General features: G+C 41.4%; 1 protein-coding gene across 3 annotated transcripts in view; it reads left to right on the top strand.

Annotated features, from left to right (window-relative positions):
- The window catches only part of PRKAR1B (protein kinase cAMP-dependent type I regulatory subunit beta), a 159,511-nt gene that overhangs the window by 88,586 nt on the left and 56,542 nt on the right, over positions 1 to 14,383 (top strand). For 2 of the 3 annotated variants that reach the window (XM_075899535.1, XM_075899534.1), the window contains exons 5-7: positions 2,762 to 2,823; positions 3,860 to 3,906; positions 6,771 to 6,878. In XM_075899535.1, the coding sequence (XP_075755650.1) occupies positions 2,762 to 2,823; positions 3,860 to 3,906; positions 6,771 to 6,878 (217 nt within the window). The remainder of the gene's footprint in view (positions 1 to 2,761; positions 2,824 to 3,859; positions 3,907 to 6,770; positions 6,879 to 14,383) is intronic. The other variant, XM_014580848.3, reaches the window with a different exon arrangement.

The raw sequence follows: 14,383 nt of genomic DNA, 5'->3' as shown, positions 1-14,383 counted from the left end.
GTTTTGTGATATATTGTGTCCCTCAGTTTTGAGGGATGCCAACCTGAAACGTGTTAAAAGGGACTGATTTTCAGAGGGTGGATGTTCAGCATTTTCTGAAAATTGGGTCCATTTAATGTGTTTCAAGTTGGGGGATCCAAAATCTGAATCACTTTAAATCATAGTTATTTTTTGAAAACTTTAGCCTACCCACGTACATTAGGAACAATAGTTCCATGGAGGACCAGAAACACGAATAGATATTTTCAGTGACATTCGCATAACGGTTGATTACCTAAACTTGTATGTCAGTTATACCCACATATTACTATCTGAAAATGCAAATTAATGTCAACATTAAATTTGGTTGACTTGCTTGCTAGCTATCATTTAACCCACAATTATGTGTGTCTATAAAGTTTCTGTTAAAAAAAAATCAAACATTTGCTCTAGTAAATAGAGGATCATAGTAATATACACATGTATTCCTGTAAATTTAAGCAGGACAGTATTAGTTTGGTAATGCTAAACAGTTATTTCCAAAAATCTCTTCCATTATTCCTTTGACAATCCTTGTAGCAATAGTTTTTAACTTAGGAGTTTCAAAACATTTTTGAGAAAAGAAAGACATGTTTAGAAATCTGACAACAAACCATTTTGGAGAATGGTGCAGTGCTATACATAATTTATCAGCCACTATTTGTACAGTCATTTGTTAGGATATAAATAAAACACAAGCTTCAGACAAGAGATAAAAAGCTGACATTGTGTGGGGTTATTTCTTTGTATTTCATCCAAAAAACATTTTGCAAATCTGTTCTAACAGTTACATTTTGTTTTTGACACTCTTTCACATTCTGATTTTGCTATTTAATGGCATAATCTTTTGGCACCCGACCCTCTAAAGCACAGAGTATCTTCAACTCTAGTGAGAACTCTCTCCACACCTTGCAGAAGTGAGCACTCAGGGTGTGTCTAGACTACTGAGTTTTGTCGACAAAACTATACCTGCGTCTACACTACCGCTGAGTTCTGTCGACAGAAGGTGTTATTGCCTGTAGGATTGCGTCTAGACTACAGGGTTTTGTCGACAAAGCAGCTTGCTTTGTCGACAGAACTGAATGTGTTTAGACGCTCTGTGTCGACAGAAGTTTTGTCGACAGTATCTGTCGACAAAACTTCTGTCGACAAAAGCCTGTAGTCTAGACGTACCCTTAGATCTCTGCTTGGGCTTAGAGGAGGCTGTAACACAGGGAGACAATTGAGGTTCCCTATTCACATGTTACCTGGCCCCAGCATAAGATAGAGCTAATATGAACACATTACCCATGGGCACACTGAGGAATTCTGAGAGAGGCACATTCCCATAGCTGTGGATTGCCCCTTACACAGGACTGCAGGCTAATCATGTCATTGTGTCCTGGCAGTGGAAATATCCTGATTGCTCAGAAGGAAAGATATGTTCAGCTTGAGTAATAAGCGAACATTTCCTATAACTGAATCTGAATGGATTATGAAATTGTTGGACAGGAAACAAGCTAATAATGAGATTTTACAAAGTGCATTTCCCATATAAGGGATTGAAATTCACTACAGGTTTGTTGCTGACTTCCTGGCTATTTTGGTGAACACTTTAAATTCCATCATTGTTTTTACTCATTTGTGTCTGAGAGAAATTTGCTCCCATTTTGTGGGCTACAGAGAGAGTTTACATCTCACTTTTTGTAAGGGGTGGGAAGTAGATGCTCCACTTTGGTAGAAGCCAGTCACAATTCCTCCCCTTTGCTGGCAGTGAGAAGTGGTTTCCTTCAGCCTTTTACACTGATGAATTGATGTGTGGAGGGAATAACTCAGGATCTCCACCCAATCATTGCTCCCCATCCACTACCCATGGGGGAAGGAAAAACAGTGCTTCTCTGTGGCCTGATCTCTTCCCTGTGTGCAAAATGGTGGTCTGGGCAGGTAGCTTAAAGTGATGGTAATGGGTGGGTTATGTCCCTTACTTCCCAACCTGACTTTGTAAGGGCCAGTGACATACTTGCCCTATATATTTAAAATCATGGTTCTATGTGGAGTCCAGGAAAGATGAACTAGTTCAGTGCTCTTCTATAGTGTTTGCGTTTCCATAGCATTGGCCAAATTCTCATTGTACTGGTAGCTCTGCTAAAGTCACTGAGCAAAGTAGTCATATATTTACCTCTCCACTGGAAGTGTACTCCCTTGCCAGCTTGTATGCTATTTTAATTTAGTCTTCTACATTTCCGAATGCATGCTGGTTTGTGCAGTGGGCTGTGCTGGTAAAAATGGAGCCTCATTTTCAAAAGGGGCTGTGCTTCTATTCTGGGCTTCCAGCAGCTTCCGTTGTGACACACACTGGGCTCTTTTGAAAATCTGGCCACTTTATGGTGTCTAAAAGGGAAGTGTGGTCTTTTGAAAATAGAGAATAAAAAGCATGAGCTGGCTAGTTTGTAGAATGTTTTAATTTAAGAATGGGACTGTAATTTACATGTTGGAAGTTCTTTCAAAATAGCGCTAGTGGGTTGAGTCTTAGTTTTAAACCATAGTTCCGACAGAATGAGCTTTTCTTATGTTTTGCCAGCTGGGGACTGCTGCAATTAACCCCTTTCCCCCCCTTTTTTCTCTTTTTTTCTTTTTCTTTTTTTCTTTTTTCTTTTCTGTAAAATCTATTAAAGGAGGATTAACAAAGCAGAGTGATTTCAGTACTGTTGATTAAATAAGGAACATGTTTAACTCAATAATGCATATTTATTTTCTTTTATAGTGACATATTTGATGCCATGTTCCCCGTTATGCACATTGCCGGTGAAACAGTCATACAACAGGGTAAATTTCCGCGCTTATTTCCTTACACATTTTCTAAGTGTATAATTTATGGCTCTCTCAGAAGTTCAGAAAATCATAGGGCCAGACATTTTACTATTTTTGCTCACATACAGCAGTATCTTATTCCACATGTATCTAAGTATTTATTTATATGGTAAGCTCTTTGGAGCGGGAGAGTGTCTTCTTTTGCACTGTCCAGCACCTAGCCTTGGCCCATGACTGGGACTCTTAGGCAAGGGTGCAATTTTGAACACATGGGGATGGGGAGCTTTCATCCCTTTCAGATGCTAAGGGAGTGAGGGGAAAGTGTTTGCATTCTGTGCATGTTTCTCACACCTGGCTGGTGAAGGGAGCTCACCAGCCAGGTGTGAGAGGAATGCACGGAATGAAAGTACTTTCCCCTCACTCCCTTAGCATTTGGGGAATGGAATGAAAAGCTAGCAGTGTCCTGGAGTGCACGGCTGCTGCCCCCGACCCCCGCGCACGAAATGGCGTCTGTGTTCTTAGGTGCTACCACAATCCAAATAGTGATAAAACTAATAAAAAAGTATCCACATTGATTTAAATGGGGGCTGCTCACAGAAGAAAGTGCTACTCAGCATGAATAAAGAGCGGACTTTGGCCCTGAGTAATAAAAGATGGAAAATATTTTCCGTAGCTGTTGAGAGTGTGCTCAGCACCACACTGTATTGTGTACAGTTACCGGGTTTGGCAACTTAGTTGCAAGCTTAGAGCAAGTCAAGCAGGATTTTAGTATCCCGAGGGTATTAAAACTTTCTAATGTGTTTGCCTTCATTTTAAATAAATCAAAACTAATATAACTGAGAAAAAATGTAAATAATCGGCCCTAATGCTTCTTCTTGATTTGCGAAATGAGGCATGGCTGTTAAAAAATGATTTTTTGTCTTTAAATAATCCGCTCTGCGAATCTGTGCATATATGTGTGGAATCAAATGTGGGGATTGGAAGTGATTTGTATAACCAACCATCCAGCAGACATTGTGAAAAGAATCATCATTTATGTGTTTGCTTCCAGGTGATGAAGGAGACAACTTCTATGTCATTGATCAAGGAGAAGTGGATGTAAGTTTTAATTAACCTTTGATTTGGAGTCACATCCCCTTCTTATTTATTTTAATCAGACTGTTGCTCATTCTAAGTTAACACAGTAAAACCTCATGCTCATGATATTTGCGTAGGGCCTGATCCAGCAACGATCTATGTCTCTCTACTCCTGATGAACTGAGGGGGCTCAGCATGTTACAGGATTGGCCACCTTGTTAGTGTTTGTTGCATTAGGTCTTTTATATAGAATATTATAAGTGGCATATTTATGGCCATATTTATTTGTCCATTGAAAGCAGGATAATATGGTATCATAATCAAGCAAATTACTTTATCTTTAGAAGCCTATCCATACCTGTAAGCGTGTTGTCTTCACCGGAGCAGGTCGCCGTGATGAAATGCACCTGAGGGGCCATATGAAACATAAGGAAAATATTTTCTTTAATTTTCTAACTGAGCTCATGTGCATTTCTTTCCAAATCAAGAGAGAGCCCCAGGCTGCTAATTTCATCTTAGAAACCTTAATTTGCTTTTTGAACTATCTCTGAATAACTAAATAGTGCACTGTATGAATACATTAAGGATTCTTAAAAAGTATAAATTGAGTTCTTAAATTACAGAATGCCCACTAGTTTGCAGGGGCGGACTGGCCCGGCGGGATACCAGGAATTTCCTGGTGGGCCATCGTCCGGGAGGCTGTCATGTCCACATGCCGTTGCCCCTCACTCCAAGCGGCTCCGCGTCCGTGCTGTATGCAGCACGCAGAGCCTGACCCACCGCCTGCTCCACGTGCCCGACATGACGCAGGGGATGGGGCTTGAGGGGCATGCAGGGGTGATGTCATGGGGAGGGCCATTCTCAACCCATTTCCCAGGCCTATTTTGATTGCCAGTATGCTCCTGGTAGTTTGCAATGGATTTGTCAGGAAGTGTTTGAAAGGCAGCTGGCCTCTGAATCTAGTTTCCAATTCCAAATAACTCAGAATCTGCACACATCTGATCAACTTCATTCTAAACAGTGGTATGAAGTCAGCCCCCTTTGTAGCTTTCATTTGGTACAGTCTTCTCATCTCATTGAATTCTCTGGAAGCTACATCTTACATATCAACAGTTGTTAGATAGGACAGGCTGGTTCATTAGCAGTGTTGCTATGCAGACTCCCAGATGAGTTCTGTTTGGATTATTTAAAGACAGCAGTGATTTATTTTGAATCCAGCCAGCAGGCATACCATTATTTTAGTGAAAGTTTTTTTTTTTAGAAGTTTGTTTGTGTCAGGGGACCATCTAATTGGTATTGTTGGGAATCGAGAAACCTCACACTGCCTCTGGAAGTCACTCCTCAGGAAATCCGTGTGACTCATTGTTCCTATCAAGCAGGGTAGCTAGTGTGCCTCAATAGCAAACATTGCCACATCGGCAATGCCAGAAAATAACAAGTACAGTACTTACAGAAGTGTGGTGAAAATTACTTTAAAAAAAATTCATTTAGAACCTGATCCGAAGCTCGTGGACTTCCTGAGCTTTTCATCAGCCCATAAAAATATGCAGAAAAAATAGATGGATATTGGAATTCTACTGTGTACATGAAAGTACATGAAAGCCTGACTTAAAGTAACCTCTATGTGCAGGCACAAGAATTTTTTATGGGCTATTGCAGCTTCTGAGAAGGGATACAATGCTCAAAACCAATTGACTGACTTAGGGTACGTCTAGACTACAGGCTTTTGTCGACAGAAGTTTTGTCGACAGATACTGTCGACAAAGCTTCTGTCGACAAAGAGCGTCTAGACTACATCCAGTTCTGTCGACAAAGCAAGCTGCTTTGTCGACAAAACCCTGTAGTCTAGACACAACCCTAGATGCAATAACACCTTCTGTCGACAGAACTCTGTCGACAAAAGGTGTTATGCCTCGTAGAATGAGGTTTACCAGCGTCGACAAAACTGCTGAGTTCTGTCGACGTTATGTTGACAGAACTCAGTGGTAGTGTAGACGCAGGTATAGTTTTGTCGACAAAAGTCCACTTTTGTCGACAAAACTCTGTAGTCTAGACACACCTTTAGAGGTTGTGATGGGGTTTTCTCCTCACCGCCCCTGAAGGGGTTAATTGGCTCAGAAGGGGTTAGTTAAACTGGCAGGCTGCACGTGGAGAAAGACTTATGCTTGAGGATAAGGAGACTGTGAAGACCCATAGTAGGAAAAGGACAGGAGAAAGGGGACTATGGAGGCCTACTTTGCAAAGGGCAGATAAATCCACCTGAGTTTCTCCTCAGACTTATCACTCACTTATGAAGGGGGCTGACAGGCCGTGGAAAGAGATCCAAGCCATAGGTGCTGAAAGTGCGGGTGCTGGGGATGCTGCTGCACCCCGTGGCTAGAAGTGATTTCCATCACATGCGGGGTTCACAGTTTGGTTCAATGGCTCTCAGCATCCCCATTGCACAAATTGTCCTAGCAGCCCTGATCCAAGTCCTATTTAGGCAGGTTCTGGAGAACCAGTGAAGTTAACAAGAGGCCCAGAGATACCCCCAAGATTACTGGGTGAAGTTATCTGAACAGCAGCAGCATTTACTTAGGGTTCTCCAGGAAGTGAGCAAGGGCCAAAGGGGCAGAGAATGGAAAAGAGGTTCTGGGCCAGAAGGTCAGAAGTCCAGCCAAGGCATTAAAAATGAATGCCCCACAGGAATGAAGTCTTACCCTGAAGGTTGAGAGACAGGAAAGCCTAGAGGCAGTGTAGGGCCCAGGACTGTGCTACTTTTCCCTTGGCTGGTTGGGGAATCTTGGCCCATCCACTACTCCAGGTTCCAGTCCAAGGACCCTACAATGAGCTGTCAAGGTCGACATGTCTCACCTTTACTGCCGCTAATTTGGCTTTCTTCCTAGGCCCACAGAGCAGCCCAGAGTGGCAGCGACAGCCGAGAGCCTTGGGCCCTTTTGAAGCACCAGGGCCTGGAGCAGTTGTCCCCTCTGCCTTCCCTGTCGTCGGGCCTGGTACCTCTAAACTGTATAGTGTTGCATTTGATTTTATTCTGTCGCCCATAGAAAGGAAATGTATGGGTATAGAACATTAAGCTATTTGTATTTAATGTGTCTCATTTATCCTCCCAGAGACACAGAAATGGAGGACACAGTATTAGTTAGACTATCCTTTTATCTTGTTCTTCAAACTTGCAAAATTATCATTCAGGGGATTCATCATAACCCTTGTACTTATTGATTGGAATGCATATTTCCACTCTGGGCAACTCTGAGAGCTGGGATGGGGACATGCCACAATCCAGGTGGCACGGGGGGGCTGGCTGGATAGCCCCGCCCCCTTCCACCCAAGGCTCCACCCCTTTTGGGAGCATGGATCTGTCCCTCTTACCTTGCTCAGGGATCTGGCAATGCAGTTGACTTGCCTGACTGGTACATTACCTAGCTTGACACAAGTAGTGGACAAAAGAATTGTCAGAGGAGAAAATTTCTTTTCTAGTATGTGAGTTTTTATATTATCTTGCCTTTTATGTTATCTTCCCTTTTGGCAGCATTGATGACTTTCAGGTATACTGCTGGCAGTGTTAATGTAATAAAAATGGATATCTAAATAAGTGCTTATAGCCCTGCTACTTGGCTTTAAATCACAGTGCAGGTCAAATAACAGAACAATTCTATACAGTACAGGTGTCCCACTGTAGTGGCACTTGCAATACAAAAGGAGAAACACAGAAGGAAAGAGCTTTGCCTTCAGTGCATGCAGTGGCATGTATGTGCCAGGTATAAATGGGCACAGTGCACTCCCACAGGGTATGTCTACACTACCACCCTAGTTCGAACTAGGGTGGTAATGTAGGCAACCGGAGTTGCAAATGAAGCACAGGATTTGAATTTCCCGGACTTCATTTGTATAAAGCCGGGCGCCGCCATTTTTAAATGTCCACTAGTGCGGACTCCGTGCCGCGTGTAGCCGCGCGGCACGGAGTCCGCACTAGCGGACATTTAAAAATGGCGGCGCCCGGCTTTATGCAAATGAAGCCCGGGAAATTCAAATCCCGGTCTTCATTTGCAACTCCGGTTGCCTACATTACCACCCTAGTTCGAACTAGGGTGGTAGTGTAGACATACCCTCAGCTAGAGTAGTAGGAAGATTGGGACACAGGACAAGAAGAGTAGCTGAAGTCAATGGGAAAGCATCAGCCACCAACCTAACTGCACAGAAGATGCCATGGTATGTTGGCTTCAGCTACGCAAATAAAAATAAAATAAAAATAAATAAAAAGTCACGTAGATTAGATAGGGATGAGAGAAGGTTAGTGTAGACAAGATCCTAATCTCCCTTTTGGGCTGCTGCAGGAGTTGCACACATTGGCCCTATCTCAGGGAAGATTGTTAACTCATGGGCTAGTTCTGTATGAGGAATAACTTTCTGCTAGCAAGTTTATGCCTTGAGGCTTTAAGTCTTATAGGTCAGCTGTCTACTAGAAACTCTACTACTCAGAAAAATGTGGATGTATGCCAAAAATGTATCTAGTGAGGCTTATATTATGGTTTCCAGTAAAGACGTTGAAAGAACGTGCTAAAATATGTGTTTCTTGCAGAAATCTCTAATACATATTTCCAAATATAAAACTGTCCTCCTGATGATTATTTTAATCTTATAAGCTCACATTTTGCTTAAAAGCCACCATCAACTAGACTTTTAAAATATATATTTCAAACAACAGCTTCCTGTTGTATTTAATATGGTTGTAACTCTTTGTGTAAACATTTTCAGGTGTTTCTTCTTATGAAACAAAAGCCAAATGCACTATGGTGAACAACCAAGTAAAAACTTGCCAATTGCCTGGATAACTAAATAGTATTTGTGCTTAAATAACTTCAATATTTATCATATTCAAGGTATTTCCTACAGCATAGATAATAAAAAGGTACAAAGAAACATTGTGGACACTGAGGTAATCTTATCTGCTCATCATGAATAAAACTGGCAAGTTTTTAAAGGCCACAGCTACCCTGGTATGTAGAAATATAAAGATAAAATAGAGTGAACCAAACCAGAGTTACACAGAAGCTGGTCGATAAATATTGCTGGATTTTAAAGAGCTAGTTAGACTTAATACTAACATATTGGTCAATGAGATCTAATGGTAATACTTTCGCTGAAGAGCGTCCCCAACTTTTATTTTTCTGTGTATTTTAATTAAACATATCCATGACAACTAGAATTCCTCCATCATTAATACTGCTCATCTATTTTCTAATGGATGATTTTTAAACATCTAGTAAATACATTCTATGGGTTACAGCTTTCAAGATGCCACTTTTAGATTTTGAAAAGTTGTAGGATGGTCCCAAATTTTGATAAAAATGAAAAATTAAAGACATCATCTGAGAAAGTCACCCACATGTATACAAACTTCATGGTTAAGACACATTTAGATTTCCAAGAACATAAATATTTGGGACCTACTTTTTCCAGACAAGACACAGATTAAAGTTATTTAATAACTTAATGGGGGATGCTGAAAGTTGCAATACTTGGATCATTTCAATATACAAATGGATGAACTGAGTGAGAGAGCCTCAATAGCATGTAGAGGAGCAGCAAGAAATGCAAATGGTTAATAAAAATCAAGAAAAAACAGAAGATTGAAAACATTCAGTTGGGGTACATCTACACTGCACGCTTATTTTGAAATAAGCTATTCTGGAATAGTTATTCCAAAATAGCTTATTTCAAAATAGCACATCTACACCGCAGGGAAACCTCAAAATTAGTCTTAGCAGGCTTTCTTAACGTACATGTGCTATCTCAGTTTAGAGCCCCAGGAGACACTGGGCAGGAATAACTTAGAATGGTCCTAGTAAGGGGCTATTTCAAAATAGCAGCAGTGGGGCATCTACACACACCTTATTTCAAAATAGCTATTTTGGAACAGGCGTTTATTCCTTGCAGAATGATGTTTATAGATTTCGGAATAAGCCGTGTGTTATTTCGAAATAACAGAATGGCTGTGTAGACGCTCGCATTGTTATTTTGAAACAACGCTAGTTATCTCGAAATAATGGGGCAGTGTAGACTCACCCTTGACCTGAATGTACTTTCAGATCCCACTTCCCAAGCAAATGGTGGAGTTACTATTACTGGTAAGATTAAATCCTATTTCTATGAATACCTGAAGATGAATGAAACCAAGATGTGCCCCTAGCTCACTGAGTCTTGTGTGAGTTATTCTGATTTTCTCTGGTGCCTAATGTATAGCAGAGCCTATGTGGAATGGAATTGAAGGTTACAATATCACACAAGATTCTTCCCACTGGCCTCCTATGTAAAGTGAGCCCACTTGGGTGATTTTTCTTGCGAAGAAAAATTGCAGTGTTCATACCAACTGTGATGAAAACAATAGAACGCTAGAATGCCTTTGATCTCCGGAAAGTAGCTGGCTCTGGCAGTATGATTGCCCTTCCTATTTGGGCATCTGCAGCTATGCATTCCTTTACAGCTACATGAAAGTAAAAAGTTCCCTCTACTGTGCAGTTTGGTCAGCGGTCCAAGTAACAACTAGGAATGTTTTGACTGTGTGCTCTCTGTACTAGTGAGGGTTCATAAATATCGAAACTGTATAAGCCAGCTCCTCTGACCAGTATTTTTTTTGGGTGGGGGGAGCAGGAAGGAAAGGTCATCTGCTGAGCTGCTGCTCACAACATATCTTTCCCAAAATAGCCTTGTCTTCACCTTTCCTCTCCCCCCCCCCCCCTGGCCTTTTTAAAAAAATCCACCTTGAAAGGAATCTTAATGTGGTTGGACGTTCAGCTAAAGGAAAGAATGACAGGATAATATATCATCAATGCACTTTATCATCATCCTGAAGACAAATGTTTATTGTTGACTTAGGGTGCATTCTGGAGGGTGTTGTACAATGGCTTTCCTTTTAAAGTACAATAGTTCTCTTGTTGTTTTGCCATCAGAAGATTGAAATTGGAAAATGGTGCTTTTATTGCAGAAGAGAATGCTGGGCCCAGTGACCATGTCATCGGATCAAAGATTTTGTTTCAGTTCAAAATGCTTTAAACCTGACACACTTAGTGGGGTTAGAGACCATTTTCATAAACTGTTTACGAACCATATGTCAAATATGTTTTGAGGAGCCTAGTCAAATGGGATAGTAAAATTAAAGATGGCTTCGTGTGGATTGGCTTCAGCTCTTTCTTTACTGCAGTACAACGGTTATAAATGTCAGTACTTCACTGACTCTCTGCTTTGAGTTTCACCAGCTTAATTTCCCCCTTTGGTTTGCAATCATGGGCCACTTGTTGATTTAATAAGAATTTCCACATGACAGTTTTAAAATGTGGGTGCTGGAATGAGCACATTTCCCATTTATAGTTCACATGCTGTCATTTCTGTCCTGGCAAAACACCCAGCATGTTAGCAAGTCATCTTACCACACTTTTACATAATAACAGAAATTCTGCTAAACAGCAAGATGCCATACACAGAAATAATTTGCTGTTCTGAGTGTAAACTCTGAATGAGAGATCACCTGGCATTCAGGGCCTAATCCAAAACTCTTTCACTGAATCCAATGGGCTTTTTGGATCAGACACTCACTGAGAACATAAGAGTTCCCTCATTGGAACAGACCAATGGGTTCTGTGTAATCCAATGTCTACTTCTGCTGATTGTGTATTCCTGATACTTCACTAAGAAGACACCTACTCACAGCCCCTAAAGAAAAATTCATCTGGCCAATCTGGTGATATTTTAATATGGAGGGCGATTTTTTTTTGAAGATTTATTCTTACTAGAGTTACCAAACTTCACAGGACTCTCATTTAATTCATCCACCTTCTCTGCTTTTGACCTATAGAAGTACTAGGATTTACACTTTAATCAGGTTTTCTAGTGTGGACTTAAAAAATTCTTTTGCATGTAAGTTTCTCGTCATGAGAAGAATGAACAATTGACCCAACATTCTGTCTGGTTTTCCTTTCAAAGCATGTGTCACAGATCAAAAGAAATCCTGCTATTATTTAACATGACTTTCCCATTTGGTAATGAAAAAATTCAGCTACAAATGACCTTCATGGCTTGAATTCTCTTTTGGCAGACTTCTTGGTTACTGCCTACTTATTTTGGTTTATTTTTACCCTTTGCTTCTCTTGGCTTTGATCTCAAAGATACTCCAGGTATACAGAGACCCACAACACTAGCTCTTCAACTAAAGTTCAGGACTGGAGCTAATAGAACTCATACACAGTTCTTACATTCATACAAGGTCTCTGATCAGTTAAGATGCCCCATGCCCTGAGGACCTGTTCCAATTCCCATTGAAGTCAGTGGAAAGGCCTCAATGGGAGTAGAACCAGGGCTTGAATGAATATTGGGCAAAACAAGCTACTCAAGTGAAGGACTTAAATGATTCAGAGGCCTTAAATGTGTTGCCCCTTCACACTGAGATGTATTTTACCCATTAAAAAATGTAGTGCAGTAACTACATCAATCAATAACATTTTCTGATCCAAAACAGAATCATAGACTCATTGGGTTGGAAGAGACCTCAGCAGGTCATTGAGTCTGACATCCTGCTAAAAGCAAGATCAGTCCCAACTAAATCATCCCAGCGAGGACTTTGTCAAGCCGGGACATAAAAACCTCTAAGGATGGAGAGTCCACCACCTCTCTAGGTAACCCATTCCAGTGCTTCACCACCCTCCTAGTGAAATAGATTTTCTTAATATCCAACCTAGACCTCCCCCTACTGCAGCTTGAGACTGTTGCTCTTCGTTCTGTCATCTGTCACCACTGAGAACAGCCTCTCTCTTGGGCTATGTCTACACTACGGAGTTTTTCCGGGATACTAGAGGTATTTTAGAAAAACTCTGCCGTGTCCAGAGAACAGGTCTGCTCTTCCGAAATTTATTTTGGAAGAGCAGATGCACTCTTTCAGAAGCTCTGTATTCCTCATTTTATGAGGAATAAGGGTTCTTCCGAAAGAGGAGGTTTTTCTGACATTTGGCCCCAGGTAGACAGGCCAAATGTCAGAAAAGCCTCTTCCGAAAGAACAACTGGAAAAAGGCACTCATATTGCGGTTTGCAATTTCCATATCTTTTTCCAATAAAACCCTGTAGTGTAGACATAGCCTTTGGAGGTAGTTGAAGGCTGCTATCAAATCTCCCCTCTCTTCTATTCTGTAGACTAAATAAGTCTAAATCCCTCAGCCTCTCCTCACAGGTGTCATATGCTCCAACTCCCAATCATTTTTGTTGCCCTCTGCTGAACTTTCTCCAATATGCCCACATCCATCCTTTCTGTAATGGCCAAGAACTGGCTGCAGTACTCCAGATGTGGCCTCACCAGTGCCAAATAAAGGGGAGTAATCACTTCCCTCGATCTACTGGGAATGTTCCTACTAATGCACCCCTATGTCATTAGCCTTCTTGGCTACAAAGGCACCCTGTTGACTCATATCTAGCCTCTCATCCACTGTACTCCCCAGGTCCTTTTCTGCTGAACTGCTGCTTAGTCATTCAGTCACCAGCCTGTAGCAGTGCTTTGGATTTTCCCATCCCAAGTGCAGGACTGTGCACTTGTCCTTATTGAATCTCATCAGATTTCTTTTGGCCAAATCCTCCAATTTGTATAGGTCACTCTAGATCCTATCTGTACCCTCCAGCATATCTACCTTCCCCCTAGCTTTGGTTTGGATACATATCATATAATCATATAATAATAGGATTGGAAGGAGCCCCAAGAGGTCATAAACTCCAGTCCCCTGAACTCATAGCAGAACTAAGCATCATTCTAGACCATCCCTGACAGGTATTTGTCTCCCGTGCTGTTAAAAATTTCCAATACTGGAGATTCAACAACCTCCCTAGGCAATTTATTTCAGTGTTTAACCACCCTGATAGTTTGGAAGTTTTTCCTGATGTCCAACTCAAACCTCCTTTGCTGCAATTCAAACCCATCGCTTCTTGTCCTATCATCAGAGGCCAAGGAGAACAATTTTTCTCTTTCCTCGTAACAACCTTTAAGATACTTGAAAGCTGTTATCATATCCCCTCTGTGTCCTCTCTTTTCCAGACTAAACAAACCCAATTCTTACCCTTTCAGGCCTGTATGCGGGGGAGGGGAGAATGATGAAGGGTGTGAATCCCCTCCCCCCAAGTCCTTCATGATCCGTCATGGGGCCCATTACAGCTGACCTAGAGAAAGCAGGGGCAGCTCATAGCTAAGGTCACCAAATAGTTTCACAAAAAATATCGAACATGGTGGGGAAAAAAATTGGTTGAGCAAAAAAGACCTGCCAGACACAGTAGGGGAAAATAAGAACGACTTCTCATGTCTTGCTCACAACACTCCTGTTAATACATCACAGAATGATGTTTGCTTTTTTGCAGTTCATCTTTAGCTTGTGGTCCACTATGCCCCTAGATCCTTTATGCAGTACTCCCTTCCTAGGCAGTCATTTCCCATTTTGTATGTGTGCAACTGATAGTTTCTTCCTAAGTG

The sequence above is a fragment of the Pelodiscus sinensis genome, chromosome 16 (genome assembly GCF_049634645.1).
Source record: "Pelodiscus sinensis isolate JC-2024 chromosome 16, ASM4963464v1, whole genome shotgun sequence".
Taxonomy (NCBI): Eukaryota; Metazoa; Chordata; order Testudines; family Trionychidae; genus Pelodiscus; species Pelodiscus sinensis.
Note: the sequence above shows the minus strand (reverse complement) of the source record. Positions and strands in the feature narration are given on the sequence as shown.